This window comes from Mesoplodon densirostris, chromosome 11 (assembly GCF_025265405.1).
Source record: "Mesoplodon densirostris isolate mMesDen1 chromosome 11, mMesDen1 primary haplotype, whole genome shotgun sequence".
In the NCBI taxonomy this organism is placed as follows: Eukaryota; Metazoa; Chordata; class Mammalia; order Artiodactyla; family Ziphiidae; genus Mesoplodon; species Mesoplodon densirostris.
The window spans coordinates 8,173,775-8,198,924 of record NC_082671.1 but is presented as its reverse complement, the minus strand read 5'-3'; the positions used below and the strand labels follow the sequence as shown (position 1 = coordinate 8,198,924).

At 56.8% G+C, this 25,150-nt stretch overlaps 4 protein-coding genes across 8 annotated transcripts; 2 read left to right on the top strand and 2 right to left on the bottom strand.

The window, feature by feature from the left end:
• Positions 1 to 3,220, top strand: SPSB2 (splA/ryanodine receptor domain and SOCS box containing 2). Of its 2 annotated transcripts, XR_009533797.1 has the most exons (3): positions 1 to 805; positions 1,741 to 1,941; positions 2,134 to 3,220. XR_009533797.1 is itself a non-coding variant. In XM_060112872.1 (2 exons), the coding sequence occupies exons 1-2, from the start codon at positions 139 to 141 to the stop codon at positions 1,866 to 1,868; spliced, it is 795 nt and encodes a 264-aa protein (XP_059968855.1). In that variant the 5' UTR covers positions 1 to 138; the 3' UTR covers positions 1,869 to 2,053. The 2 variants fall into 2 exon arrangements, 1 of the variants encoding a protein (XP_059968855.1); XM_060112872.1 differs by lacking the exon at positions 2,134 to 3,220 and having other exon boundaries at positions 1,741 to 2,053.
• Positions 2,581 to 5,781, bottom strand: TPI1 (triosephosphate isomerase 1). Its single transcript, XM_060112871.1, has 7 exons — positions 5,620 to 5,781; positions 4,361 to 4,484; positions 4,173 to 4,257; positions 3,966 to 4,098; positions 3,594 to 3,679; positions 2,916 to 3,003; positions 2,581 to 2,797 (listed from the first exon to the last, which is right to left on the bottom strand). The coding sequence occupies exons 1-7, from the start codon at positions 5,732 to 5,734 to the stop codon at positions 2,679 to 2,681; spliced, it is 750 nt and encodes a 249-aa protein (XP_059968854.1). The 5' UTR covers positions 5,735 to 5,781; the 3' UTR covers positions 2,581 to 2,678.
• Positions 5,782 to 7,129: 1,348 nt separating this feature from the next.
• On the bottom strand, positions 7,130 to 20,435 carry USP5 (ubiquitin specific peptidase 5). 3 transcript variants are annotated; one of them, XM_060112309.1, is made up of 20 exons: positions 20,246 to 20,435; positions 17,133 to 17,258; positions 16,817 to 16,883; positions 16,486 to 16,619; positions 16,184 to 16,329; positions 15,755 to 15,939; positions 15,191 to 15,285; positions 14,444 to 14,637; positions 13,643 to 13,714; positions 13,290 to 13,377; positions 13,036 to 13,161; positions 12,409 to 12,562; positions 11,899 to 12,073; positions 11,191 to 11,279; positions 9,953 to 10,144; positions 9,307 to 9,450; positions 9,076 to 9,221; positions 8,704 to 8,857; positions 8,377 to 8,461; positions 7,130 to 7,753 (listed from the first exon to the last, which is right to left on the bottom strand). In XM_060112309.1, the coding sequence occupies exons 1-20, from the start codon at positions 20,354 to 20,356 to the stop codon at positions 7,660 to 7,662; spliced, it is 2,577 nt and encodes an 858-aa protein (XP_059968292.1). In that variant the 5' UTR covers positions 20,357 to 20,435; the 3' UTR covers positions 7,130 to 7,659. The 3 variants fall into 3 exon arrangements, with proteins under 3 accessions (XP_059968292.1, XP_059968293.1, XP_059968294.1); XM_060112310.1 differs by having other exon boundaries at positions 10,022 to 10,144; positions 20,246 to 20,434; XM_060112311.1 differs by having other exon boundaries at positions 7,667 to 7,753; positions 8,381 to 8,461.
• A 786-nt stretch (positions 20,436 to 21,221) lies between these two features.
• CDCA3 (cell division cycle associated 3) lies at positions 21,222 to 23,474 on the top strand. 2 transcript variants are annotated; one of them, XM_060112319.1, is made up of 6 exons: positions 21,222 to 21,308; positions 21,523 to 21,697; positions 21,944 to 22,070; positions 22,461 to 22,754; positions 22,892 to 22,995; positions 23,122 to 23,474. In XM_060112319.1, exons 2-6 carry the CDS (start codon positions 21,578 to 21,580, stop codon positions 23,275 to 23,277), a joined length of 801 nt encoding a protein of 266 aa, XP_059968302.1. In that variant the 5' UTR covers positions 21,222 to 21,308; positions 21,523 to 21,577; the 3' UTR covers positions 23,278 to 23,474. The 2 variants fall into 2 exon arrangements, with proteins under 2 accessions (XP_059968302.1, XP_059968303.1); XM_060112320.1 differs by lacking the exon at positions 21,222 to 21,308 and having other exon boundaries at positions 21,616 to 21,697; positions 21,948 to 22,070.
• Positions 23,475 to 25,150: the final 1,676 nt, after the last annotated feature.

Genomic DNA, 25,150 nt, shown 5'->3' with positions numbered 1-25,150 from the left:
GTCCCCTCCAGGATCCCTCGCTTCACACACTCTTCTCTCCCAACTCCTCTCCGGGTCGATCCCGACCGGGAGCTCGACTTTCAGAAGAGAGACGCCCCAGCAAGCCTCTTTAGGGGAGTTCTCCAGCTCCTCATCTCCATGGGCCAGACAGCCTCGGCAGGGGGCGGCGGCAGCAGCACCCACAGCCCGCAGGCCCTGTACCCTGACCTGTCTTGTCCCGAGGGCTTAGAGGAGCTGCTCTCGGCTCCCCCGCCTGACCTGGGGGCCCAACGGCGCCACGGCTGGAACCCCAAGGACTGCTCAGAGAACATCGAGGTCAAGGAAGGGGGGCTGTGCTTTGAACGGCGGCCCGTGGCCCAGAGCACTGATGGGGCCCGGGGTAAGAGGGGCTACTCGAGGGGCTTGCACGCCTGGGAGATCAGCTGGCCCCGGGAGCAGAGGGGCACCCACGCTGTGGTGTGCGTGGCCACGGCCCTCGCGCCGCTGCAGGCTGACCACTATGCGGCGCTGCTGGGCAGCAACAGCGATTCGTGGGGCTGGGACCTTGGGCGCGGGCAGCTGTACCATCAGAGCAAGGGGCCCGAGGCCCCCCGGTATCCAGCCGGACCTCAGGGTGAGCAGCTGGAGGTGCCGGAGAGGCTGCTGGTGGTTCTGGATATGGAGGAGGGAACTCTGGGCTACGCTATTAGGGGCACCTACTTGGGGCCGGCCTTCCGCGGACTGAAGGGCAGGACCCTCTATCCAGCAGTAAGCGCTGTCTGGGGCCAGTGCCAGGTCCGCATCAGCTACCTGGGCGAAAGGAGAGGTGAGGCCTGGGGCAGGTGTGGGGAGAGTAAATTCTGCCACTGGGGTCTGTGGTTTTGGGATGGAAGCTCAACGCCTTACAAGAGCAGAGGGAACTGGCCTTCATCTGACCCGTCTCCTACCCCTGTTCAGTGCCAGGAATGGCTAAGAGTCTTCACAGCTGTTACCTAACTCAATCTTCCTAACAGCCATAGAGGTAAAAGTAAGGCTTGGGAAAGTAACTTGCTAGTGAGAGGTGAACCCTCGGAATGCAGTGGAGCACTGTGGGAATTAGAGCTTCACAGGGGATCAGCCCCTGGAGCCAGAGGTGCAAAGGGTTAGATTTGTCCTGGGCTCGGTGTACAAGTCCCAGAGGAAGAGGACTGGCGGTGCCAGGCGCCCGGGGTGTGTACCCGGCTCACTGGGCTCTGACTCTGACACATACCTGCTTCCTCAGTCGAACCCCAGGAAGGAGCCGTTGAGGTCCAGGCACCTGGAAGAGCAGTGAAGGAGGCAGGGCCTTGGGACTGAGCGGACTTAACTGTTGTGCAGTTGCCGAGTCTGCAGCAGAGGGTGGCTGCCTCTCCCCCGTAGCCCATGGGAGCTATTGTAGAGTGGAGGAGGGCCACCCTTCCTTTCATCTCCTCAGCCCCAGCTCTGGGGCCTCTCTGGACTCCAAGCCTGGGCCAGCTCCACAGTCACAGTCGCCTCGGCCTGTTGCTTAGAGGGCCTTACTTAGAGCTTCACCCTAACTCCAACCGGGGACGTGTGAGACCCATGATGCGTCCGCCACAAGAGCAGATGCAGAACTTCGGGGCACCTTAGACCTCCCCTGAACCGAGGTGGGAGCAGACTTGCAGCAGGGAAACAGAAGGGACTCTGGGCAGGAGCCCGTGGTTTGATGATGTCTGGCTGGTGGCCGCACCCGTACTTACCTTCCCTCATTCTCTCTCCCAGCCGAGCCACACTCCCTTCTGCACCTGAGCCGCCTGTGTGTGCGCCACGCCCTGGGGGATACGCGGCCAGGCCACGTTTCTGCTCTGCCCTTGCCCCCCGCCATGAAGCGCTACCTGCTCTACCGGTGACCCCCGTGATACCACGGATTGCACTGGGGCCTTGACCCACCCCCTGCTGGCCTAGACCAGCTGCCTGAAGCAGGTGAGGCTGGGTCCCACCCCACCCCAAGCTCTGGGGAGCACCACAGCCCCAGGGCCACCCAGAGGGTGGAAGGGAGGGAGCTGTTACTCAAGGCTGCGGCAGCCTGGTACACTGCAAGTAAAAGTTGGAAGAGATGTGCTGCTGTAGAAACCTGTGTGGTTTTTGTTTGTTTGTTTGTTTGTTTTGCACAAGGGTCCCGTGGCTGCCTCAGAAGGGAAAAAGATGATCTGGACAAGTTCAGTGAAGAAGGACACACCCCAAGGCTTAGTGCCAGGTGTTTATTTCCCACACACGCAGGACTGCTCACAGACACAACACACACAGGCATCGGCACCGTGGGAGGGAGCAGCACCCCGGCCTCAGCAGAGGACAGGGCTTTCTCTCAGCCCGATCTCATGGCGTGAGATGGGACAGGACGGGTTCTTGCTCCTGCCTTCACTGGGGACTGAGGGGACCCATAAGCAAACACCCCTCCCACCTCTCAGCCAAGCTAAAGCCACCTTGGTGACAGGTTGAGTTCCAACTGATACAGTAAGTGGAAGCGGGAGTGGCCTGGTCCCAACCATTACAGGGTAGGGTGTAAACGGTAAAGGAAGAGGTACACTTTGGATTAGGCCACAAGAGGCAGCAGGTGACACCATCAGAAGCACGTGTGAAGGTCGGGGGGCAGTAGTTACTGGGCTTCTGAGCTACCTAGTCCCTGTCTCAGCAGGAAGGGTAGCAGAGACGGGCAGGGCTTAATGTTTGGCATTGATGATGTCCACGAATTCAGGCTTGAGGGAAGCGCCCCCCACAAGGAAGCCATCCACGTCAGGCTGGCTTGCCAGCTCCTTGCAGGTTGCCCCAGTCACAGAACCTGGGAAGGGAGAAGAGAGGGGGAGAGGTCAGGGATGGGAGGGGGTACTCCATGTCGAAGAAGGACTCAATCGGGTTCTCAGCCCACTCCACCTCTGGCTGGAACCAAACTCACTTACCCCCATAAATGATGCGGGTGCTGTGAGCCACTGCATCAGAGATGTTGGACTTAAGCCATCCCCGGAGCTTTTCGTGTACTTCCTGGGCCTAGAACAAGAAGCTAGACTAAGACTTTCACTCAAAGGGGCAAAAACCCTGTGCACCAGTGTAGACAGGCAGTGTGGTTTTGGGACAAGAACCCTGGGATCTGAGATAGAACACCGGGGCTTCGATCCCACCCAGGTCCTGGAATGGATGTCCTTTGACATGTCACTCTCTTTTCTCCTGTCTTTTATTTTTACTTATTTTTAGTTTTTATTTTTTTATTAACACCTTTATTGGAGTATAATTGCTTTACAATGGTGTGTCAGTTTCTGCTTTATAACAAAGTGAATCAGCTATACATATACATATATCCCCATATCTCTTCCCTCTTGCGTCTCCCTCCCTCCCGCCCCTCTAGGTGGTCACAAAGCACTGAGCTGACCTCCCTGTGCTATGCGGCTGCTTCCCACTAGCTAGCTATTTTACATTTGGTAGTGTATGTAAGTCCACGCCACTCTCTCACTTCGTCCCAGCTTACCCTTCCCCCTCCCCTCTCCTGTCTTTTAAATGAGGGGTTGGCCCAGGTGGTCTCTGTGACTGTCCAGTTCTACCAAGGCAGGGGAGATGAGGGTAGGGCTCCTGGGCTTGGTTACCTGTTGGGGTGTCGCAGTCTTGCCAGTACCAATGGCCCACACAGGCTCATAGGCCAGGACGACCTTGCCCCAGTCCTTCACATTATCTGTGGGACAGAGATCACAGGTGAAAGGGTGAACAGGAAGGAGATAGCCAGCTGTTTCCCCAGGGAATGAGTGACGGTGGCCTACTGCCCCCTGGCGGCCGCTAGAGGAACTCCAAGTGGCATCTATACCATCGGGGCAGGAGCGGAAGTGATAAGGATACAGGGTTCTCACCCTCCCCTTTCCTGCATCAGCCTGGGGACCAAGTCAGGCTGCAGGGCATCTGACCCCACCCTCTGCGCCTCCGTAGCCCTGGCTAGGCTCAAAGGTCCCTTTCTCCAGAGATACCTGCGATGACCTTGGTTTGCTCGAAAACGACCTTCTCAGTGATGCCAGCTTCCCTCTCATCTAGCTTCTCCCCAATGCAGGCGATTACTCCAAGTCCCTCTGCCAGGGCGTGAGCCACCTTCTGCCCAATCAGCTGTTGAGGAACAGACTTGGTCAGACACCTGTCTTGGGATAAGCCATCTCTTATCTCCTCTCCTGGTTACTAACCTCATCTGACTCCCCAAAGACGTGCCTTCTCTCCGAGTGCCCCAGGACCACCCACGTGGCTCCACAGTCTTTGATCATGCCAGGGCTAAAGGAAGAGAACAAGCCACGGTTCAGCAGGGAGCCCACCCTGTCGCTTTCCCCTTCATGAGAATAATGAGGGCTGCGTCCACCACCCACCCACATGTCACCTGATCTCCCCCGTAAAGGCCCCGTTAGCCACTTTGTAGCAGTTCTGCGCAGCCACTGCAATCTTGGGATCTAGCTTCTGCCGGGCGAAGTCAATGTAGACGGTGGGGGGTGCGCAAACCACCTCTGAGGATGAGACGGTGACAGAGGGGACGAGGTCACAGGAAGCCTTCATTCCCCAGACCCCATCCAGTGCTCGGGAGCCCCCTAGCCTTAACCACTTTCTTATTTCTGCTTTTGCCCTTTTTCACACCAGCACGATAATCTCTGTCCACTCTGCAGCTCAGGCTGGGCCTGGATCCAACTCTTTGAGCCTTCCAGGTACCCCTGAGAGGCGATGGCCCTTGCCCTGCCCTCTGCTCTTTTAACAGCTGTGGCTCCGATTTCCCCAGGCTATTCTGGGCCTGGGCACCTCCTAGACTCAGCATTCTCTGGGGTCCGACCCCGCCTCCCTTCTAAAATGGCCCATCCCCACCTTCGGAAGCGGGCCAGGCAAGGGTTTTTAGCAAAAGCAGAAGGGGCCAACTCCTGGGGTTTGTACTGGCGTCTTTGGGAGTAATAAACCAGAAGGGGATGCCTCTTGATCAGACCCGGGGTTCTGTGACTTAGGTGCGTGGGAGGGGGGAAGGGCTGAGGACTGCACTCTGCCGAGGGTGGCAGCGAGTCGCCTGGCTCATAGAGGCCTTGCGCTTTCCCGTTTCCAGGCTGGAGAAAGCGGTAGGATCGCTCTTCACTCCCAAATGGCTCAGCCCCTTCCGCGGAAGGCAGGAGTCATGCAGGCCGCCGAGGGGAAAGGGTCAGAGCGGTAGCTCAGGAGGCCAAAGCCACTCGGCCGCCCAGGAAAGGCGCGGGGAGGAGTCTCGGGCTACGTGCGGCGGCGCACGAAGCCCGCGCCTAGAGGGCAGCTTAAGCCCGTACTCAGCCTCCTCCCACACACACCGGGCTGCCGCCGGTCTCTCCCGATCGCCCGCAGGGGCTGGGCTCCGCTTCCATCCCCGGCTCTCGGCGGGTGCAGCCCCCGTCCGCGCCCCGGGGCAACCATCCTCCCGACGACCCACAGCCGAGGGCACCGTGAGATGCGGCCCCGCCTTTCCGCGTCGACACACCCCGGGTCCTGCGGCCGCGGGGCCAAGGCCCGGACCCCGACAGCCCTGGTCCCCAGCCGTGCACGCAGGGCCACGCGGACACCGGCTAAGAGAGCTCGGGAGAGGGTGCCGCCACGCCGGCCCTCCCACCCCGGCCCTCCCTGGCCAAGGCTCACCGGTGTCGGCCGGCACCTTGGCCGCGTTCAGAGTGTTGATGAGCTCCCCCAGATTGTTCTTCCGCCCGTTCATCTTCCAGTTCCCCCCAACGAAGAACTTCCTGGAGGGCGCCATTGTGCTGAATCTGGCACACTGAAGGTCACGAGCAGCGCGCAACCGCTTCCCCTGGCCGCTTATATAGAGCGCGGAGAGGCAAAACTCCGCCCCCACCGCGTCCTCTGCCATGGCTGGCCCGGCCCGAGGAAGCCCTGCCCCCGGCCCCGCCCACCGCCGCGGAGGCCCTGCCCCCGGCCCCGCCCGCCGCCCGCGTTGCGAGGTTCTGACGTTATCACCCTTCTTGTAGCAACGTTCCAGGGCTGACTGGGGCTCACAGTCGCTTCAGCCGCAATTGCCAGACTTTGGGGAGAAAGCGAGAACTGTGCGCCCGGCAAGCACTCAGGGGAGCCCCCGCTTCACGGCTGCAGCCCTCCAGAGGGCCAGAGGGATCCCGAGGGGGGCGCTGGCTGCAGGCCCGGCCACTCCACTCCCAGGCTTGGCCTCAGAGCCCTGAGGGGCATCTCTCCCAACTCTGGGAAAATGAACCCCCTTCCCCCATCGGAGCGGCCACATCCCTGACTGCTGAGCAGGCACCTTCGACCTACCAGGGCGAGCCCAGCCCAACAGAAACTGGGCAAGTAACAGGGTTCAGAGGCGGAGGGACGGCCCACGTTGGGTGGAGACGGTGCAGCTAAGAGCCAGTTCAGAAGTCTGCCCTGACCCCAGGAATACCCCACTTTTTTAAAAAAAAATTATTTTATTATTTATTTATTTATTTATTTATTTATGGCTGGGTTAGGTCTTTGTTACTGCGCGTGGGCTTTCTCTAGCTGCGATGAGCGGGGGGCTACTCTTCGTTGCGGTGCGCGGGCTTCTCATTGCAGTGGCTTCTCTTGTTGCGGAGCACGGGGTTCAGTAGTTGTGGCTCGCGGGCTCTAGAGCGCAGGCTCAGTAGTAGTTGTGGCACACGGGCTTAGTTGCTCTGCGGCATTTGGGATATTCCCGGACCAGGGCTCAAACCCGTGTTCCCTGCATTGGCAGGCGGATTCTTAACCACTGCGCCACCAGGGAAGTCCACGGAGTACCCCACTTTTTACTCCAGCGGGCCAAGGCCTGACAAGGGACTGCAGGGCCTGGGGCCCAGGGCTCCCTAGCCACTGGGGACATTTGGGAGGTACCCATTTGGGCCCCCTCTCCTGTGATGGCTGGAAGGAAGGACTCTTCACCCCATCTGTGCTGTCACCCCACTCCACTTCTCGTCATCTGACAGCCCGCACCCCTCAGCTTTACTCCCCCAGTGCTCACCTCACTCAGCCCCCCATCTCCCAAGAGCGCTAGAACAGTAAAAAGCACAGAACTGCCTACGAGGGGGCACGAGGGTCAAAGGGCTGGGGCCGGGAGTTCTCCGAAACTGGCCCTCCTGCTAACCCCAGGGGGTTAACAGTCTCCCCCAAGTTATCAAACAGGACACGATTGAGCCATTGTACTTTTATTCACATCCTGTATTTTGGCATTTTCCAGAGAAGGACAGGGGAGAGACAGGGTGGGGAAAAGACTGAGGCAAGAGGGTGAGGGGGGTCCCCATTTCCCTTATGTCCCTCCTTGCCCGACCACACGGGGAGCAAACACGAAGTGGGGAGGGGAGGCACAGAAGCCCCCTCCTGTGGAAGAGGCTGCACAAAGCTACACCCACACCACACACACAAACAAGCCCGCTCCACGCCAGGCCGGCAGGATCACAGAGAAGCAGGGCACTATGGGGTCAAGGGCAGGAAAGCAACCGTCTCCTCACAGACAGGCAGCCGGCCCCTCCTGTCCCCTTCCTGCTCTATCCCCAAAGTCTCCGGAGCGCCCCCCGCTTTGCTTGGCCATTCTCCCATGGCCACTAGCTTCTTCCCTGCTGCTGGGGACGAAAAGAAAAAGGGTACAGAGCAGGGGGGCGCCCATCCCTCATGCTGGGTGGTCTGCCCCCGCCCTCAGTGGTAAGGGCTCAGGGCAGGCTCTTAGCTGGCCACTCTCTGGTAGAAGTAGATGTAGCCCAGGTCCTTGGGCGGCTTCTCAGAGGCACACACTTTCTGGTCGTTGTAGATCACCCATCTGGGGAAGGGGGTGGGGGAAAAGGATGAACAACCCAGGCATTCTCAACTCAGTCTCTCTGACGTGGCGCCTGGAGTTGACCCTGGTGACTCTGGGGCAAAGGCTCCCAACATTCTCTGCCTGGGTCCCCAAACCTACAGTCCAGCTGCCACCTGTCTCAAGGGAACGTCCTGATCTCACAGGGTCATTCCTACTCTACTCGGTGTCTTCAGACCCTGTGGTATCTTTAGAACCACCTGCACCCATGCCTTTTAGGTAGGGATCAGCAACCTTTGTCTGTCAAGGGCCAGACAGGAAATGTTTCAGGTTTTGCAGGCCATCCGGTCTGACACAACTACTCAGCCTGCCTGTTGCAGCGTGAAAAGAGCCACAGGCGATACATAAACGAGTAAGTGTGGCCGTGCTTGTAAAAACTTTATTTATAAAAGCAAGTGGCGGGGTTCAGCCCCCGGGCCCTAGGTTTGCCCACCTCTGCCGTCAGGCTTTCTGTCTATTTCTGGTGAATTTGCGCCACCATGAGGCAATGCTTTATTGTCCCTCACAAATATTCTAGGACTTCCAGGATGCCCCTCCCCATCCCCAGAAACACTGCCCCATTCAAAAGGCACGTGCCGTCCCCTCACCTGCCTTCCTTCTTGACGTGGCAGACGTAGTGACCACACATGGTTGAGGTGCCCATGTGACTAATGAAGGCGAAGAGCTGATACTCTAGGGACGGAGGGGGAGGGGAGGAGACAGTGAGGGCGGACGCATCCAGCAGCTCACACCCAGGACGGGGCTTCAGGGGGTGTGGATCAGCCCCCGAGGATCCCACCTTCAGGAGTCACGTCGGTGGAAGGAAGCTTCTGACCTCTGTGCCCCCCGAGGGAAGCAAGCTGCCCTGGGATGAGGACCTGGAAGCCGACTGGCTAGATCCTACCAGGCCCGCCCTGTTTCCCCGGGACACTCACTTCCAGGACCGTCCCGGACTTTAGGTCCCACCGGTATGGACTCGGAGATGGAGTCGGCAGCTGAGCGGCCCTCGGAGATGTCCATGGCAGCTTCCGCGTCCAGGTCGTCTATGTGACTGAAGATCCAGTCCACAGCCCGTTCTAAACTATTACTCTGGGAGAGGAGGGAAGCGTTACTTTTTATTTTTTAGCAAAGTCAGGGTCAGAAAGCCCCCAGTGAAGCCCCCTGCTCCCTCATCACAGCCCCTAAAGGGCAGAGCCCCAGACTGGCCGTACCACACAGGTCATCCTCGGTCTTGCTCACGAGGGATGGAACCTGGCTCCCACCCGCTTCTTCCCACAGGTCCCGTCCTCATCTGGGGGCGCCCATACCGTGGCCCGCAGGGCTTTCAGGGCCTGGTCCCGGGAGAAGCCCATGGAGACGATGGTGGTCACACAGTCCTCTGGCGGGGGGTCAGCTAATGCGCTTGTGGAGCCGGGCCCACTGGAGCCAGGCAGGATGAGGGGGTTTGCAAAATCTGCGGATGTGAGGGGGTGGAAGTGTTTGCGGGAGGGTGCTGGCCCTGCCTGCTCACCACCCCCCAGCTCCCCAGCTCTGCTTACCTGGATCATCCATGTGCGACATGACCCAGTTCATGGCGGCCTCGGCCCCGCTGTTGCCCGTGTAGTAGACGGCTTTGCGGCAGGCGTCCATCGGGAAGCCCATCTCCACCAGCTGGATGATGACCGATTCATCCAACATGGGCGCTGTTGGCGGAGAAGCGCGGGCACAGGGGCCTGACTCCTTGGGCCACTCCCTGCCCCTCCTCGCTCCCACAGTCCACCCCCAGCCCTCTTCCAGCCACCCATTCCATGTGTTTTTCCTCCATGGCCTGGCACCTTATTCCAGAACTAAAATGACAACACAACATCACGTGTGCCAGCAGTATCCTCAAGGTACAGAATTGAGGCTAGAGGTCCCCCAGGGAGCCCCTTCCTTGCCCACTGTCTCAGAACAGGCCGTTTCTGGAGCATGATAACCTGGCCCCCACCCCCTACCCAACTCAAGGTGAACGAGGGCAGAGGCAATTAGCCAGCCACACAGAGGATGTGGCTGGGGGTGCTCTATTGGTCCTCACGTCCATCAGGAGGGCAGAGGAAATTTGAAAGGGAGGACAGGAGAAACACAATGGACAGGGACAAGGGGAGGCAGGCAGAGAAGACCCCCATCAGCAAGGGAAAGAGACAGGCAGGAAGAAGAGTCACTAACATGTCGGAGAGGAGAAGTGAGGGGAGCAGAAGGAGTCTTCGTCTTCGTTGCCATAGAAACCAAGGCTACCTTTGGGCTCATCCGGAGTGACCAGGGGTGGGGCAATGTCGGGCAGCTCCTCCTCTCCAGGCTGCAGCCCTGTGCCCCTCAGCTGGGAGATGTCTAGCTCCTCTGGCATCTCAATGGATACATCTGCAAGTGGAACAGCAGGACAGAGGTCACCTCAGCAGCTCCCCGAGGCCCTCTGGGGATAAGCACTCCAGGAATCTCAAGCCCCTCCCCCCATCCTGCTCTGTAGTAAGATGCTGCTCAGAGCAGGACCCATTGCAGGGGTCTCAGTGTAATAAAAATCATCACGGGCCGGGGTTCAGGAGACCAGGATTCCAGTCCTGGATCTACCACCAATGAGCCACGAGCCAGGAAAGGGCCTCCGACTGCGCCACAGAATGATTCTATACTTCCGTGGGGCTCGACTTATCTAGGAAATGAAGTTAATTCTGCAGTTCGCAAAGTCATCAGGGGCCTGTAGGGCCCGTAAAAAACTGTTTCAAGATTATCAAAATGAAAGCATCTTACCAATTATATAAAACTATGAAGATAACTTTTGGTTTTAAGTCATAACTATAAAATCGAAGAAGTGTTAAACAACAAGATCCTACTGCACAGCACAGCAAACTGTATTCAATATCTTATGATAAACCATAATGGAAAAGAATACTAAAAAAAAAGGAATGTGTATATATAACTGAATCCCTTTGCTGTACAGCGGTAATTAACACAACGTTGTAAATCAACTATACTTCAATTAAAAAATGTAGTGAAGGGCTTCCCCGGTGGCGCAGTCGCTGAGAGTCCGCCTGCCGATGCAGGGGACACGGGTTCATGCCCCGGTCTGGGAAGATCCCACATGCCGCGGAGCGACTGGGCCATGAGCCATGGCCGCTGAGCCTGCGCGTCCGGAGCCTGTGCTCCGCAACTTGTGGGAGAGCCCACAACAGTGAGAGGCCCGCGTATCGCAAAAATGAAAAAAAAAAAAAAAAAAAGTAGTGAAAAAAGTAAAAAATTAAAGAAGTCAATATTTTTAGTCAGCGCTTTTCAAACTAGACACATTTTGAAACATCTAAGGTAATGTTTCCCCTTTCAGAGGGAAGTTGGAGAAGCACTAGTTTATGTGTTAAGGCCCCTTCTTTTTCTAGCACTTTCTGGTTAACCTCCCTCGCTCGTCCCAGCCACCATACCCAGTTTCTTGGGCACCCAGTCTAAGCCGAAGGTGAACTTCTTGATCTGGATGACCAGGTAGTCAGGGAATGAGGCAAATCGTGTGGTCCTAGGGAAGAGAGAATGTTCTGGTACCCAGAGAACCTCTCCTGAAAGCCCCACCCTGGGTTCAGCCTGTCATGGATAGAAGACCTAACAGCCCAGAAGACGCTCCATATTCTTTTCTTGCCCTGGCCAGGCATCAAGAGCATCTGTGGACAAGGAGAAGCAGAAGCCGGGGAAGTGGCGGTGGAGGGGCGGGGGCGTCTCACGGGCAGGAGCAGCAAAGGGGCAGATGGCTGAAATCCCAGAGACCAGAGACTCTTTCACATCTCAAGTTCACGCCCAAGGATGGGTGAGCAACGAGTAAGATCATACACTAGAAGTTTCACTTCTGTCCACGACTGTTACTAAGTGCCTGTGCTTTGCCAGGGCTGGGGAAGTGAGCAGAGAGAGGCTGCCCTGGAAACTGATCCCATCCCAAGAGAGACGAGGGACTGGCAGGGGCAGGTCAAGGTAACGTGTCACAATTATCCGAGTCCACTCCTGCTGGGGCCTCCTGGACCGGGGTACCAGCCTCAACTGATACAAGTCTGAGATTCTGACCACAGAGGGACTCGAGAATGCAAACAAAGGCTGACAGCATCTTTGGGTTTACCCTGACACGGGCCTGGACCCACAGGACTTACTTGACGGCTACAGATTTGGCCTGCAGGGCCGTGCTCCAGAAGTCATCCACCTGCTCGGGGGCCCCATAGCCCTCCAGGCAGGAACTGAAGGGCACCTGGGCCCGAACCAGCTCCGGCAGTGGCAGCTTCTCCTCTTCGGCTTGCCGCTTCTTCTCCTCGTACTCCAGGAGCTCCTCTGGTGACAGAAACAGTGGGTGGGTCCTTCAGAGGGGGCTGCCCCTTTCCCCCCTTAGCCTCTCCCTACTGGCGCTGCGTCCACGACCACCTCAGCTCCTCCACCTCTCCAAACCTACCGGACACACGTCCGTCTGTGATCTGGCCTCTTTCTCAACACAGCTCTGCTGACCAGCTGCAGGCAAGGTTAATCCCACCTGCCCCCAACAGCCCCGCCTCAGCCCTCTGGCTGGGGAGCAGAGCGGACCGCAGGCTCTGCTTCTGTAAGGCACCCAAGCTCCGCTCCCAGGCCTCCGCCTCCGCCTCCAGGCCCCGCTGGGAGAGCAGGGTGCCCACCTTTGTTGAGGGCCGCGTCCATGGGCACCGGCAGCTGCATGATGTAGTCCACTCGCTGGGTGTACTTCACCTTCTCTGTTGCCAGGCACTTGATCTTTTCTTCCACCAGGAAGCGGAACACTTCATTAGGATTTTCAGAGCTCCGGCAATTCCTCTATGGGGAAGAGGCAGGGTGGGGAGGTCTGGGCAGCCAGGCACTGGGATGGGAGCCTAGAAGAGTCACTGGGGGGTCAGGGAGAGAGGGGAGTGGAAGAGAGACGACCACGAAGAGGTGCAGGGCTGCCAGAGCAGAGCAGAAGCCTTCCCCAATCAACCCGCCCATCCTGGCCCATCCGGGCACGGTGGGACTGCGTGGGCAAGTGCCTGTACTTTCTAAGTGCTCAGCATCCGCCTATCGTTTTCTTTGGGTGCGTCCTTCACTAGGCTGCAAGCCCAGCGACTATAAGGGTCACTCCTTGGCTGCTCTCCTCAGGTGCAACTGCTCCTCGCAGGGAAAGCTCAGGGCGCGAAGGCCGTGGGGTCCCAGGGCTGGGAGTGGGTCAGGGCTGACGGGAAAGAATGGGCAGCAAGGAGAAGGGAGGGAACTGAATCGCAGGCAGACAGAAGGTGTGTGAAGAGCGCCCTCACCTCCACCATGTTGATAAGGTGAAGGAAGAACTCTTGGGCATCCTGCTGCCGGTTGGTGGAGAACTCGGGGTGACCCTTGCCGATGAGGGCCTTGAACATCCGAGGGGCGATGCCGTCTTGGACTTCCTAGGCAGAGTCAGGGCGGCGATTCAGCTGGGGCCCAAGAGGCCACCAAGTGGCCTTCTTTAGACACCTCCCGGATCTCAGTTTCCCCACAATTCCAGAGCCTGAAAGGGATGGAGGCCCAGACTCACCTTCTGTTCTGGCACCTGCTCCGCGTCGCCCGACTCTGCTGCTGGCTTGGAATACTCTCCCGAGAGAAGGCCATGGCCCAGCTTGGCCCTGCGTTAACATCCAAGAGAACCACTCAGCTTCTGTGTGACACCAACCTACACCTCATCCTCCCCAGCTCAACCCCTGCTCAAAGCCGCCTTAGACAGCTCTCTAAAATGTGAAAATCCTTAGATTCCATGGGAACCCAACTCAAGGCAGACAGCAATGCCCAGAAGGCAGTCATCTGAAAGCCTCTAGCTGGCCAGGGGCTAAACTGCTGTCCACCCCAGGGGGTCATGGAGGAGCAAGAAGGCACACAGGCCTGGCTACATACACCTGGGTGCTGAAATCCTGGGTAGGGTCCGTCGGGGCGTTCTGGAAGATCTTCTCCAGCTTATCCACATATCTGAGAGCAAAGGGAAGGACCATTGGAGGGGCTTTGGCCCAGGCCCAGAGGAAAAGGGAAGGGAGCAATTACCTACGAGCTCAGCGAACAGGTTCCCTCCAGAGCAGGCAGGCACGCAGTTGACCCTTGGGGTCCACTTCTTTCCAGCAACCTGCCCTCCCTCCCATTTCCAACTCGGTCAGCATGCAGGGCACTCCAGCCCTCTCCCTGAGAGAGAGTCGGGGGAAGGGAGAAGACAGCCCAGGAGAAGGATAAATACGGTTCATATTCTTTGAACAGAGCGTGTCAATATGTTCTAAGTTTTCACGTGTGCACCAGGCCTTCCCAATTAGACAGTAAACTCACTTATGCTGAGAACCTGCCTTTCTTCCATCGTCACGTCCCTAGCCCTCCCCTATCCCCAAATGCTCCATGTACCTGTTAGGTGCTCACCTGATGTCACTGGCCTAAAATAAAGACCACCTGCTCGCCCTTGAGTCAGTCAGGAGGCCTCGGGGGGCCCTGGGGTTGGGCGTGTGGCCCCACCAGCGGGTTTGTGTGTGGCCAGGTTGACGGTGACGCAGCCCTAGAACCTGCTCCCCTCGCCGTGTACCAGGAACTAAGACTGAGCTAGAACAGAGGTCCCGAGGGCAGCCAAAGGAGGGTGCCTGGAGGCTGGCCACCAGGGGAGGAGCGGGGATCAGGGGCGCACAGCCCAGGGGCCGGCCTCGGGGAGAGGGCAGCACTCACTTCCTCTGGAAGTCGGGGATGCTGAAGAGCACCTGGACCACCGAGTTGAGGTAGCAGCTGTTACCCAGGTTGCGGATGCCTGTGTAGCCGGGCCCGAACAGGGGCTTGAGCGACACCCCCGACTCCTGGATCAGCTCCCACTCGCCGATGCGCTGGTTCATGTCTATCTCCAACTCTGTCATCGTCTTGTCCGTCTGCACGGGAAGGGGCACCGCAGACAGGCTAAGGAACGCAGCCCTGCGTCTCTTCCGTTCTCTCACTTGGTCTAGGACGAGAGCCAGCTGGAGCCTGGACTGTGCTGAATTATGGGCTCTGACACGGGAGGCCCACTGGGTATCCTCCAGTGCAAGTTCCGGAAGGCCACAGGCAACTGTCCCAGGGGCCCGTTAGGCAGCAGGCCTCTGCCCAAATGAGGGGATGAAACGAACTCAACTCCCCCGAGCTGAAGCGTTCATCCATGCTGAAGCCACCCCTTCTCGCCCTCAGATCACCCGAGCATCACTTCCTCAGGGCCATTTCCTCCATCCCCTGGACTAGGTGGCCCCCTGGATACTCCTGCACACCCTCCACAGTCTGCAGTTACTCCCGTATCTGTGTGAGCATCTGATCCACGCCTGCCTCTTATGTGGAATAGAAGCCTATGAGAGCGAGGACCACCCCGTCTCATTCGCAGTGACCAGCACATAGTAGGAGCTCAGGAGTAGTCAGTGAACGACGAAATGATTCTAGAAGCTGAAGGGGTCTCACCTTCTGCATCTTCAGCATGTCGATACCAAAGTGGGACAGGTGCTCGGCCAGGTTGGGGTCCAGGACCATGTCATCCTCGTCGTATGAGTACACATCTAGCACAGGAGACAGCAGCAGCGTCAGAGGGGGCGGCTCAGGCCCCGCCTGACCACCAACCCCAGCCCCTGCCCCGAGAGGCCTCGGTGGGATGGAAGGACGAGCCGTGAGGGTAACGCTCTCAGCTCCCTCGAGCATCAGTGAGGCCGTAAGCCCTTCTGGGACTGGCTGTCCGGGAAGATGGGGTGAAACAGGGTAAGGGTTGGAATTCATTGTGTCTCCACCCTACAGGGAAGGTTCTAGAGTGAGATGGGTTTGAAAGAATACTCACTAAAAGACAACGACGGTGACCCCTAGGAAGGGGACTGGGATTTGGGGGATTAACTGCAAATTCAGTTTTACTGCAATATTTTCATCGTTTATCACGAGAACAAACGGGCATCTTGTTCGTGTCATGTGAAATGAGTTAAGGGTTAAGACCCCGCGAGTTCCGCGTGGAGGTGGTCGGCGGTGGGAGGGATGTAGTACCAGCTCCGTCGGGTGTGATGGTGCCCAGCTTGACGGCCAGCGGGTAGCCCGTCTCCCTGTAGCGCTCCACGGCGTGGTTGTTGCCCCCGCTGCCGTCGAAGTAGCGCCGGCCACAGAGGATGGAGCCGTCGGTCAGGTTGAGCCACAGGTTCTCCCTCATGTCGCACTTGGAGCACTTCCAGCCACTGACCCCGGGAGAAGAAAATTAGCCGAAATATGGGTCAGGGCTTTATGGGAGAGGTGGGTCCCCCGCTGGTCCAAGACCTCTCCCTTCTCCTCTCCTCTGGAGGTGCCCTCACTTAGCTCAGCTCCCCCAGGACTCCCTCCTCAGCCTGCTCCCGACCCTCTCTCCCACCAGACCCCCAGGAGGGTGGCCTCTTTGCCCCAGCTCTGGGGGTTGCACCCCAAGGTGGCGGGGCCAGGCCTCACCAGGGAGGGATTCGAGCAGGGCTGTCCAGCTGCTTGAGGTTGAAGGCATGCTTAGACACCTGCCGTACCTCCCCGTCCCAGGCCTGCACCTCCTGCTTGCGGGAGGCTGAGTCGGCCGACAGTAGGGCCTCCACCGCACTGGTCACCTGGGGGAAGCAGAGGGTGAGAGACAGGACCCATCCCGCAGCCCCACATGCCCCTCTAGCCCCGTGGTCTTCAGCTTTCTCGGGCCTTGCCCACGACATCACTGCTCTGGCCCCGCCTGCCCTAGACTCTTCGGTAGGGCAGGAAGGTGTGCATACCCGATCTCTGACAATGTCAGGCAGTCCCCCCAGCCCATCCCGGGCTATCTCCAGGTAATCCGGCAAAATGACGATCTTCACATCCTCATCGTATTCAAACTTCTCGTCGTTGAGGTCAAACCCACCTTCGACACCTGGTAAGACAGGGAAGAAGAGGGGGAGTAGGACCACCACCACAGGTCGACAGCCCTCCTCTGATACAGCACTTCACCTTGTCCCCTCCAGAGCTTCAGGGCCACGGATCAGGCCCGTCCTTCGGGGGCTTTCCTAGCACCTCTGAGAGCAGGAATGGCCAGCTCAGGGAGGAGAACAGGACGGCAGTGATGCTCACCAATAGCCAGACGGGTGGGCTTCTTGCGGGGGGGGTCTCCAGTGCTTGCAGTCGTGTCTTCCTCTTTCTGCAACGAGGCACGCAGGGCAGCATCAGCCACGCGCACCAAGGAAGGTACCAATGAGGAGGGTGGACGGGATGGAGTGGGCTAATCTCGGAAGAGAAAGGAGCTAAAACACACACGTGCTGGGTTTTAATGACACCAACAGAAATAGGTGAGGGGGAAACTGAGGCCTGTGGGAGGTCAGAATGGAACAGACAGATTCAATACGGGGGCCCAGTGGGATGGGCCCGAATGTCCTCAGGCCTTGCCTACCGGGCGCCGGGTCCGCCGGAGGTGCAGGTAGACTCGCTGGCCGGTCTTGTTGAAATGTCTCTCCACATACTGTTTCCCAAAACCCAGGAATGTGTTCATGCAGATGTAGAGGCCACCCTCAGACTCCTGCAGGACAAGAGGCAGGGGAGGGAACACAGGCAGGATGAGGCCTGGCAATGGAAAACCAAGACCTGGAGTCAGAAACTGCGGGTTTCCGGAAGAAAGATCTGTCCTCAAACACCGTGTGGCTTTTGGCGAGTCACTTAGCCTTTTAGGACCCGGCACTTGGCTAAGTCTCCCCATCGTCCTGGGACTTTGATAACAACCCACAAGGACACCGGGGCTGAGCAACACCTATCAGTCACCATTCCTCTTCCTTCCTGCTCCTTTTCTGGAGCCCTTTGGTATACTGCAGAGAACTCCCTTTACCTCTTTCCTGGAGCCTAGAGATCCGGAGAGTGAATGGGGATCAACTACCATAGACTTGGAGAGACCTCCATGTCAGACACTGAACCTAATCTAGGGACACCATGACCAACCCCACCCGACCTCCAAGATTCAGCAAACCTTCCAGACCGGAGGAGCACAGATGCCAGCACCTGAACAAGACACCTAAGCCTGAGCTTGCCAGCAAGGCCAGACCTTTCCCTTCCCTCACTCTACTAGGCAGTCGACCCCTGGTCCACACGGGTCTCCTCCTTCCTTGCCTGCTGAGGCCTGGCTCCAGGGGAACAATGCCTTGCTTGGGGCTCACAGCTGAACTGGGACCCAGTCTGGCAAGGACATGAAGTCCAGCATTCTCCAGTCACCGCCCTGATGCTTCGCCACTCCCGCCCCCGACCAATAACCAAATCCCCACTGAAGTCCCATCAACCTCCAACCTCAAAGCCATCCTCTTTCTAGAACCATCTATCAACACCTTCTGAGACAAGAACACATATAACCCAGGAAGAAAACAGGGAAAGACAAGTGTCCACTGTAAATCACAGCTGAGGAGGGAAGATGGGTTTTCCCCAAACTGAGCAAGTCCACTCGTGCCCTTGTGAAGAGACTGATGGAGAAGGAGGAAATTGAACAACAGAGTCTTCCCTCAGATCCAAGCAACGACAGGCATCTTCTTCCTGGAATTAAAGCCTCAGTGGCCTTGAAAAACTCTCTGCTGTGAGTTAAAAATAGGGCACCGGGGGCTTCCCTGGTGGCGCAGTGGTTGAGAGTCCGCCTGCCGATGCAGGGGACCTGGGTTCGTGCCCCGGTCCGGGAAGATCCCACATGCCGTGGAGCGGCTGGGCCCGTGAGCCATGGCCGCTGAGCCTGCGCGTCCGGAGCCTGTGCTCCGCAACGGGAGAGGCCACAACAGTGAGAGGTCCACATACCGCAAAAAAAAAAAAATAGGGCACCGCACCGCAGTTCTCAGTCCCATAGATTGCTCCGTACCACTCCCTAGGACAGTGTGGCTTATAACGTTCATGAACAAATAGAGCATTTCTCATCACGGAGGTCAAATAAGCTCTTTCTACCATGAACCCAATTTGAAGACAATCAAATATGCCAGAAGTTGGTTAGCAAAGCCAACCAATGGATATCTCCTGACTTAGGGTGAGAGAAGGAAAGTGTAATGAGATTACAAAAACCCCTTTTGGATTATTCAAACCATTACTAAGGAGAGGGACAGGAGTGTAGAGAAGGAACCACTGTAAGTAATTGAAAGAAGGGAGACTTCTACCATCTGTTGATAATTAAGGAAAAAACCTTTCCCTCCTGAGAAAAACAGTGCTTCACCAATGCATGCACTTGATAAAACTGGGAGGCCTGTGGGAGCTCTGCAGTGATTAAACTCCTATGTTGCAAAGAGAAGACGCTGATTCCACCAAAGATTGGGAACCCTGGAGCTCTGCTCTGAGCAGCTGTCCTCTTTTAGCTCTGCCAAAGCCAGACTTCAGAGAAGCAGCACATTGTCTGCGGCCCAGATCAAAGCCTAGCAAACCAAGCAACCTACAAATCACAGTGATGATCCTGAACTGGGCCTCAGATCACGCTGCTATCCTCAGCACTGGCGATGCATTAATGAAGCCTTTCCACTCTGACTTGCAGTTTTCCCAGCCATGAGCTGGTCTGGCTGAACACCCTGGGCAGGGCCCAGCAGCGGCTTGAGGGAGGGGTGGTGAGGGGGGCGGATCCCAGCCAGGCTGCTGCCCTCTCAGTTCAGGCTCTGGCCTAGCTGGAGGCTTGTGTCTGCCTGAGGGTGCCACAGGAAGGCAGAACTGCAGGAAGGGAGGGAGGTACCGGGTGGAGCCTGCAAAACGTGAAGCACGGTGTGGGTGGCGGCTTTGCCTAACTAGTCAAGAGTGGGAGCGGGATGGGAAAGGGGCCTTAGTACCCGCCATGAAAGAAACCACCTCTCTGGGAATACTTTCAAAAGGGTTCCCTCTGCTCTCTGTGATAGGCGGGAGAAAGAGAGAGGGCTGCGGCCATAATCCACCTCAAATGAGAAACGACTAGAGCTTTCCTCTCCTCTTTCCTCCCCTCCCTACCACCAATGACCCACCTCCCCGGCCCCTGTCCATATTAACCATGGGTGGAGGCTCTCTAACTCTGCCTTTTTCAGAACCGGGTTTCTTCAAGGCCACTTCCAGACTACTAGGCGGCTGGGAACTGCAGTCCCCACCCTCCTACCCCAACCCGGGCCCAGAACTGTGTGTGGGGGGTGGGGGGGGAGTCGCACCATCCCTCCCACACGAGACTACAAAACCCGGAGAGCCATGCGCGATAGGCAAGGCCAACTCCCAGGCTTTCGCAGGCGTCCACATGGGAGATGTAGTCCGGCAACCCGGTTGCGCCTCTGGCTTAGAACGGTAACGAAGGGCGTGAGCGACTACAATCCCCACAGTGCTCCACGAGACCGGGTGCGGGTGAGGCGGGCGCGGTGGCTTCCGGGGGTGGTAGTCACACGACAGCTCCCGCGAATTCGAAGCAAAGGCAGGGGTAGCGTGGGAGACTACAAGTCCCATGGTGCACCGCAGGGAGGCGGTGGCCCAAGACTTGCAGGCCCCGGCGGAATGACCAGGGCGATGGAAGGAAGTCGTGCTCGCTGCGGCCGTGGGGAATGGGCTTACCGGTGTGTCGAAGGAGAAGGCGCATTCGTCTTTGTGGACCCGGTCTCCAGCCTTGGGGACCCGGATAGTCGGTAATACTGACAGCAGCGCCTCCTCACTCAGCTCCGCCATGACACCGGCAGCAGCTCCTCCACACACAGCGGCTCCCACCGCTTCTAGTTCCCCACCCCCTACCCTTTAGTCCAATGAGCGCCACTCGTTAGGCGCATGCGCTGAAGGAAAGACGCGCGAGAATGGCAGTCGGACGGAGCCTGCCCGCTAGTGCTCCGCCCTCTGCCCGGCTCTTGACTACCGCCAATGAAAAGCGCTTCTAATGCAATCGATGCTCGGAAGAGCCAATCCCACTCCTCCAGGGTAGAGCGCACGTAGAGCAGTGAGGTGGGTCCCGGAGTTTTGGCTGCTGGGACTTCGGGACCCTACAATCCATTAGCGTGCTGTCTATTGAAGAGCAGAAACTGACGGTGGTTTAAACCAGTCAATCCCAGAAACTTTCCTGGGGACCTGTCCAATGGGAAAATAGAAGGACAGTTGTAGTATTGATATTTGAAAAGGGGCTGTCCAATGAGGCGGGGTTTGAGAGTTAGTGTCGAGTGATTGCTAACTCCGTCGACCAATAAGGATTACGATCTCTTTGGCCTCAGAAAAATCTTCATAACTCCGTCTCCAGCTGGATATGTACATAATAGCGTAATAATTCATGATTCTATTTTTTAATAAAATCATTTGATTTCGAAACTGAAGGTCTCAAAAGCGAAAACTGGCATTCTGCAAAGTCTTACGACAGACAGCTTGCAGCCCTATACTGAACAAAAGTCCCCCTATCGAGGAGGCGTCACCCCTGGCAAGTCAAGCCGTCGTCCATTGGCCCCACGGTCCCCATGATAGACGTCCTCCCAGCCCAATGGCTTCCTGCACTGGAGGCGGGTCTCACACAGCGGACCTATAGGAACCAGGGTCGACTCAGCCAGTAGGGTCAGGGCAGGGGCGTGGCGGGAAGTTTGAAACTTAGCTTCGGGAGTTGAGGATCGAGCTGTTTTGCATCCAAAGCTGGAACTGGGGCCCGGTAAGTGATTTGAATAAATTAGTGAATAAGTTAGAGGGCCCAGGAGGCCCCGAAGGAGCTGCCTTGTCATCTGTATCAGTCATTATCCCCTCTGAGACCTCTGGCCCGGTGGCCAGGCGCTTCCCCGGCGGGGAACTGGGGAAGTTCGGGTGGTCTGGAGTCAGAGGGCGAACGTGGTCGCGGTAAGGACTGAGACCCGAGTCACTTCTCACAGGCATCCCTTCCTCGCCCGGGCCGGGCCCTGCCCCATCCTATTTCTCCTGGTTGAGATGGGCTCAGCCAAGAGCGTCCCAGTCACTCCAGCGCGTCCTCCGCCTCACAACAAGCTTCTGGCTCGAGTGGCGGACCCCCGTTCACCCAGCGCCGGCATCCTGCGCACACCCATCCAGGTACTCAGGATCGGGGTGGGGGAGGCAGCGAAACTGTCTGAATTTGGGGGCCTCTGCCTAACCTGATTCTGAGAGAGCTCACTCCCCGCCACCACCCCCCGCCTTATTTTCCACATTCTCAATCCCGGTGAAGTAGGCTGAGTGTCTGAGGGCCTTGGCAATTCTCGTCTGGGTGTGGACCTGAGGCTAGAGACCTGGCGGGGAAGAGTGAGGGCCCAGACTTGTTCTAGCCTTTGGTCCTGACAGGTAGAGAGCTCTCCTCAACCAAACCTGCCATCAGGGGAGCAGCTGGAGGGCCCTAAGCAGTCCCAGGACTCAGATCCCCGATCTCCTACCCTTGGCATTGCACGGACACCTATGAAGACCAGTGGAGGTAAGTATTGGGCCCAGGGAATTCTGGTAATGCTGTCACCTAGCATCCTTGGGTGACAGCATTATCAGGAGGGGCCTCCATCCTCCTGCTTTGAACCCATGTCACTCTTTTTTTTTTGCGGTACGCGGACCTCTCACTGTTGTGGCCTCTCCCGTTGCGGAGCACAGGCTCCGGATGCGCAGGCTCAGCGGCCACGGCTCATGGGCCCAGCCGTTCCGCGGCATGTGGGATCCTCCCGGACCGGGGCACGAACCCATGTCCCCTGCATCGGCAGGCGGACTCTCAACCACTGCGCCACCAGGGAAGCCCAAGGCTCATGTATCTTATCCTCCTTGCTGAATGCTTTGTAACAGAGAGTCACTATCTCATTTCACTTCTCCCCCCCCATAGAGCCCCCAAGCCCACTGGTGAAACAGCTGAGTGACGTATTTGAGACCGAAGACCCCACATTAAGTCTTCCCCCAGAGCCTGTTCTGCCCCTAGAGACACCTTCATCTTCTCCACTGGACTCGCCTCTGGGCACCCGGTTTTCCCTTGAGGATCAGATGCCACCTTGGAGCCAGACTGAGTTCCCCTCCAGGCAGGTGTTTTCCGAAGAGGAAATAGGACATGCCTCGGAAACCACTATGGCCAGCCAGGACTCAGACAAGCCCTTAAGAGACCCCGAGACTCCTCGGTCTTCAGGTACAGAATCTAAGGGCAAGGTATGGGGTAGAGAAATTGGGAGAACACTCTGGGATAATGTCCATGAATGGATGGAGGAGAACTAAACTGTAAACCCCTAATCTTGGCTCCTTGTTTTAACTCCTTACCAACCCTAGGTTCTAAGTGCAGCAGATGGAAACCAAACAGCAAGGTGCTAGGGAGATCTCCTCTCACCATCCTGCAGGATGACAACTCCCCCGGGACTCTGACACCACGACAGGTAAAGGGAGAGAGGGTGAAAGCTATTACTAGGAAATCCACCGTAAAGATGGGAGCCCTTTTCCCCGATCTTCTCTCCCCTGAACAACCTCCCGCCCTCCCTCACCTTGCCCACTGCCTTTCGCAGGGAAAGCGGCCTTCTCCCCTGAGTGAAAATGTTAGGGAACTAAAGGAAGGGGCCGTTCTGGGAACTGGACGACATCTGAAAACTGGAGGACGAGCATGGGAGCAAGGCCGGGGCCACGACAAGGAAAATCAGCACTGTCCTTTGGTAGAGAACTAGGGCGTGCACGGCCCCAGCACTGGGACTCACCAGGGGCCTCGTGGTATTCTGTGTCCTCTCACCCCTTCTTTCCCTGGGAGACCGGAAAGGCTCGTTTTCTTCAACTCCCCCTACACTACCAACTCTGGGACTGAGCTTCCTTGGCTTTCTTTGTGTCTTATGTGTTTCTGTATATTAAAGCAAGTGATTTTAAATGATTTTTTTTATCAGAGTATAGTTGCTTTACAATGTTGTGTTAGTTTCTGCTGTACAGCAAAGTGAATCAGCTATACGTATACATATATCCCCTCTTTTTTGGATTTCCTTCCCATTTAAGTCAACACAGAGCACTGAGTAGAGTTCCCTGTGCTATACAGTAGGTTCTCAGTTGTCTATTTTATGCATAGTAGTGTATATATGTCAATCCCAATCTCCCAATTCATCCCAGCCCCGCTTTGTGTCCATATATTTGTTTTCTATGTCTGTGTCTCTGTTTCTGCTTTGCAAATAGGCTCATTTGTACCATTTTTCTAGATTCCACATATATGCGTTAATATATGATATTTGTTTTTCTCTTTCTGACTTACTTCACTCTGTATGACAGTCTAGGTCCATCCACGTCTCTACAAATGACCCAGTTTCGTTCCTTTTTATGTCTGAGTAATATTCCACTGTGTATATGTACCACATCTTCTTTATCCATTCCTCTGTCAATGGACACTTAGGTTGCTTCCATGTCCTGGCTACTGTAAGTAGAGCTGCAATGAACATTTTGGTACATGACTCTTTTTGAATTATGGTTTTCTCAGGGTATATGCCCAGTAGTGGGATTGCTGGGTCATATGGTAGTTCTATTTGTAGTTTTTTAAGGAACCTCCATACTGTTCTCCATAGCCACTGTATCAGTTTACATTCCCACTTAAATGATGTTTTTAAGTGTTATACCTAAACCTTGCACTGGGTCTTCTGTATGCAGAAAGGCAGCCTGGGGTGGGGGCGGGGTGTGCTTGTGTTCCACGGCCTGAGTGTCCCCGCACTGACACCTCCAAGCCTCATTTACGCACCTCCCTTAAATCCTGGTGTTCCCCAGGGCACTGTCCTTGGCCCTCTCCTCTTGCTGTCCCTGGGTGTTCACTTCTAGGCCTTCATCTCTTACTCATCTGTATCCTGGTGACATCCAGGTCTCTCTCCCTAACCCTGATCTTCATCCAGCTGCCCCAGAGGAACTTCAGAGCTTGTCTAAAGTTGAATTTGTGATAGTCCCCCCCCCCCAGTTATTCGTCCTCCCCTATTCTCTCTCCAAGTGAATGACAGCGCTATCCACCCAGTTGCCAGACCCTAACCTTGGCCATTACCTTGAATCCTTCCCTTTGAATATCCCATAGCCTAGGCGTTGGTCACTTCCTCCTGGAGATTCTGCATCTTTAATCCCTTCCCCACCCCTTCCCATCCCCCTCTGTCCTATCGCTCTTGCATTTCTTGCCACCTGCCTCCTACCTTGTTTCCCTCCATTTCCTCCAGGCTTCCCTTCCTCCATTTCATCAACCGACATGGCTGCCAGGGCCATCTTCCCGAGGAGCATCACTGATCACGTTACTACTCCACTCAAAACTCTTCAGTCGTCCCGCATTGCCCGTAGGGTAAAGTCTAGACTTTTTCGCTTTTTTAGGCCTCTTACAATCTGATTCCTTCTCAACACAGCCCTCCTGTACAGACACACACATATGCACCAAAGGCAGGCGGTGGGGAACCGTTGTGCACAGCCCCCCTCCCAGCCTCCTTCTCCTCCTGCCCCAGCTCAGGCCTTGCCCATGAGGCTTGGGCTCCTGCCTCCACCCTCCTTTCTGCCCACAGCTCTCTGGTACCCAGCCTTTATCATTGCACATGTAATACT

Coding starts and splice junctions, on each gene's coding strand:
- CDCA3 (XM_060112319.1), top strand. CDS start 21,578: ATGGGCTCAGCCAAGAGCGTCCCAGTCACTCCAGCGCGTCCTCCGCCT. Junction 22,755..22,891: donor CGAGACTCCTCGGTCTTCAG/GTACAGAATCTA, acceptor TACCAACCCTAG/GTTCTAAGTGCAGCAGATGG. Junction 22,996..23,121: donor GGACTCTGACACCACGACAG/GTAAAGGGAGAG, acceptor TGCCTTTCGCAG/GGAAAGCGGCCTTCTCCCCT.
- SPSB2 (XM_060112872.1), top strand. CDS start 139: ATGGGCCAGACAGCCTCGGCAGGGGGCGGCGGCAGCAGCACCCACAGC. Junction 806..1,740: donor CTACCTGGGCGAAAGGAGAG/GTGAGGCCTGGG, acceptor TCTCTCTCCCAG/CCGAGCCACACTCCCTTCTG.
- USP5 (XM_060112309.1), bottom strand. CDS start 20,356: ATGGCGGAGCTGAGTGAGGAGGCGCTGCTGTCAGTATTACCGACTATC. Junction 12,563..13,035: donor ACCTTATCAACATGGTGGAG/GTGAGGGCGCTC, acceptor TCTTCCCCATAG/AGGAATTGCCGGAGCTCTGA. Junction 8,462..8,703: donor AGTCCGGGACGGTCCTGGAA/GTGAGTGTCCCG, acceptor CTCCGTCCCTAG/AGTATCAGCTCTTCGCCTTC.
- TPI1 (XM_060112871.1), bottom strand. CDS start 5,734: ATGGCGCCCTCCAGGAAGTTCTTCGTTGGGGGGAACTGGAAGATGAAC. Junction 4,258..4,360: donor GCCTTTACGGGGGAGATCAG/GTGACATGTGGG, acceptor CTCTTCCTTTAG/CCCTGGCATGATCAAAGACT. Junction 3,004..3,593: donor AGACTGCGACACCCCAACAG/GTAACCAAGCCC, acceptor TTCTTGTTCTAG/GCCCAGGAAGTACACGAAAA.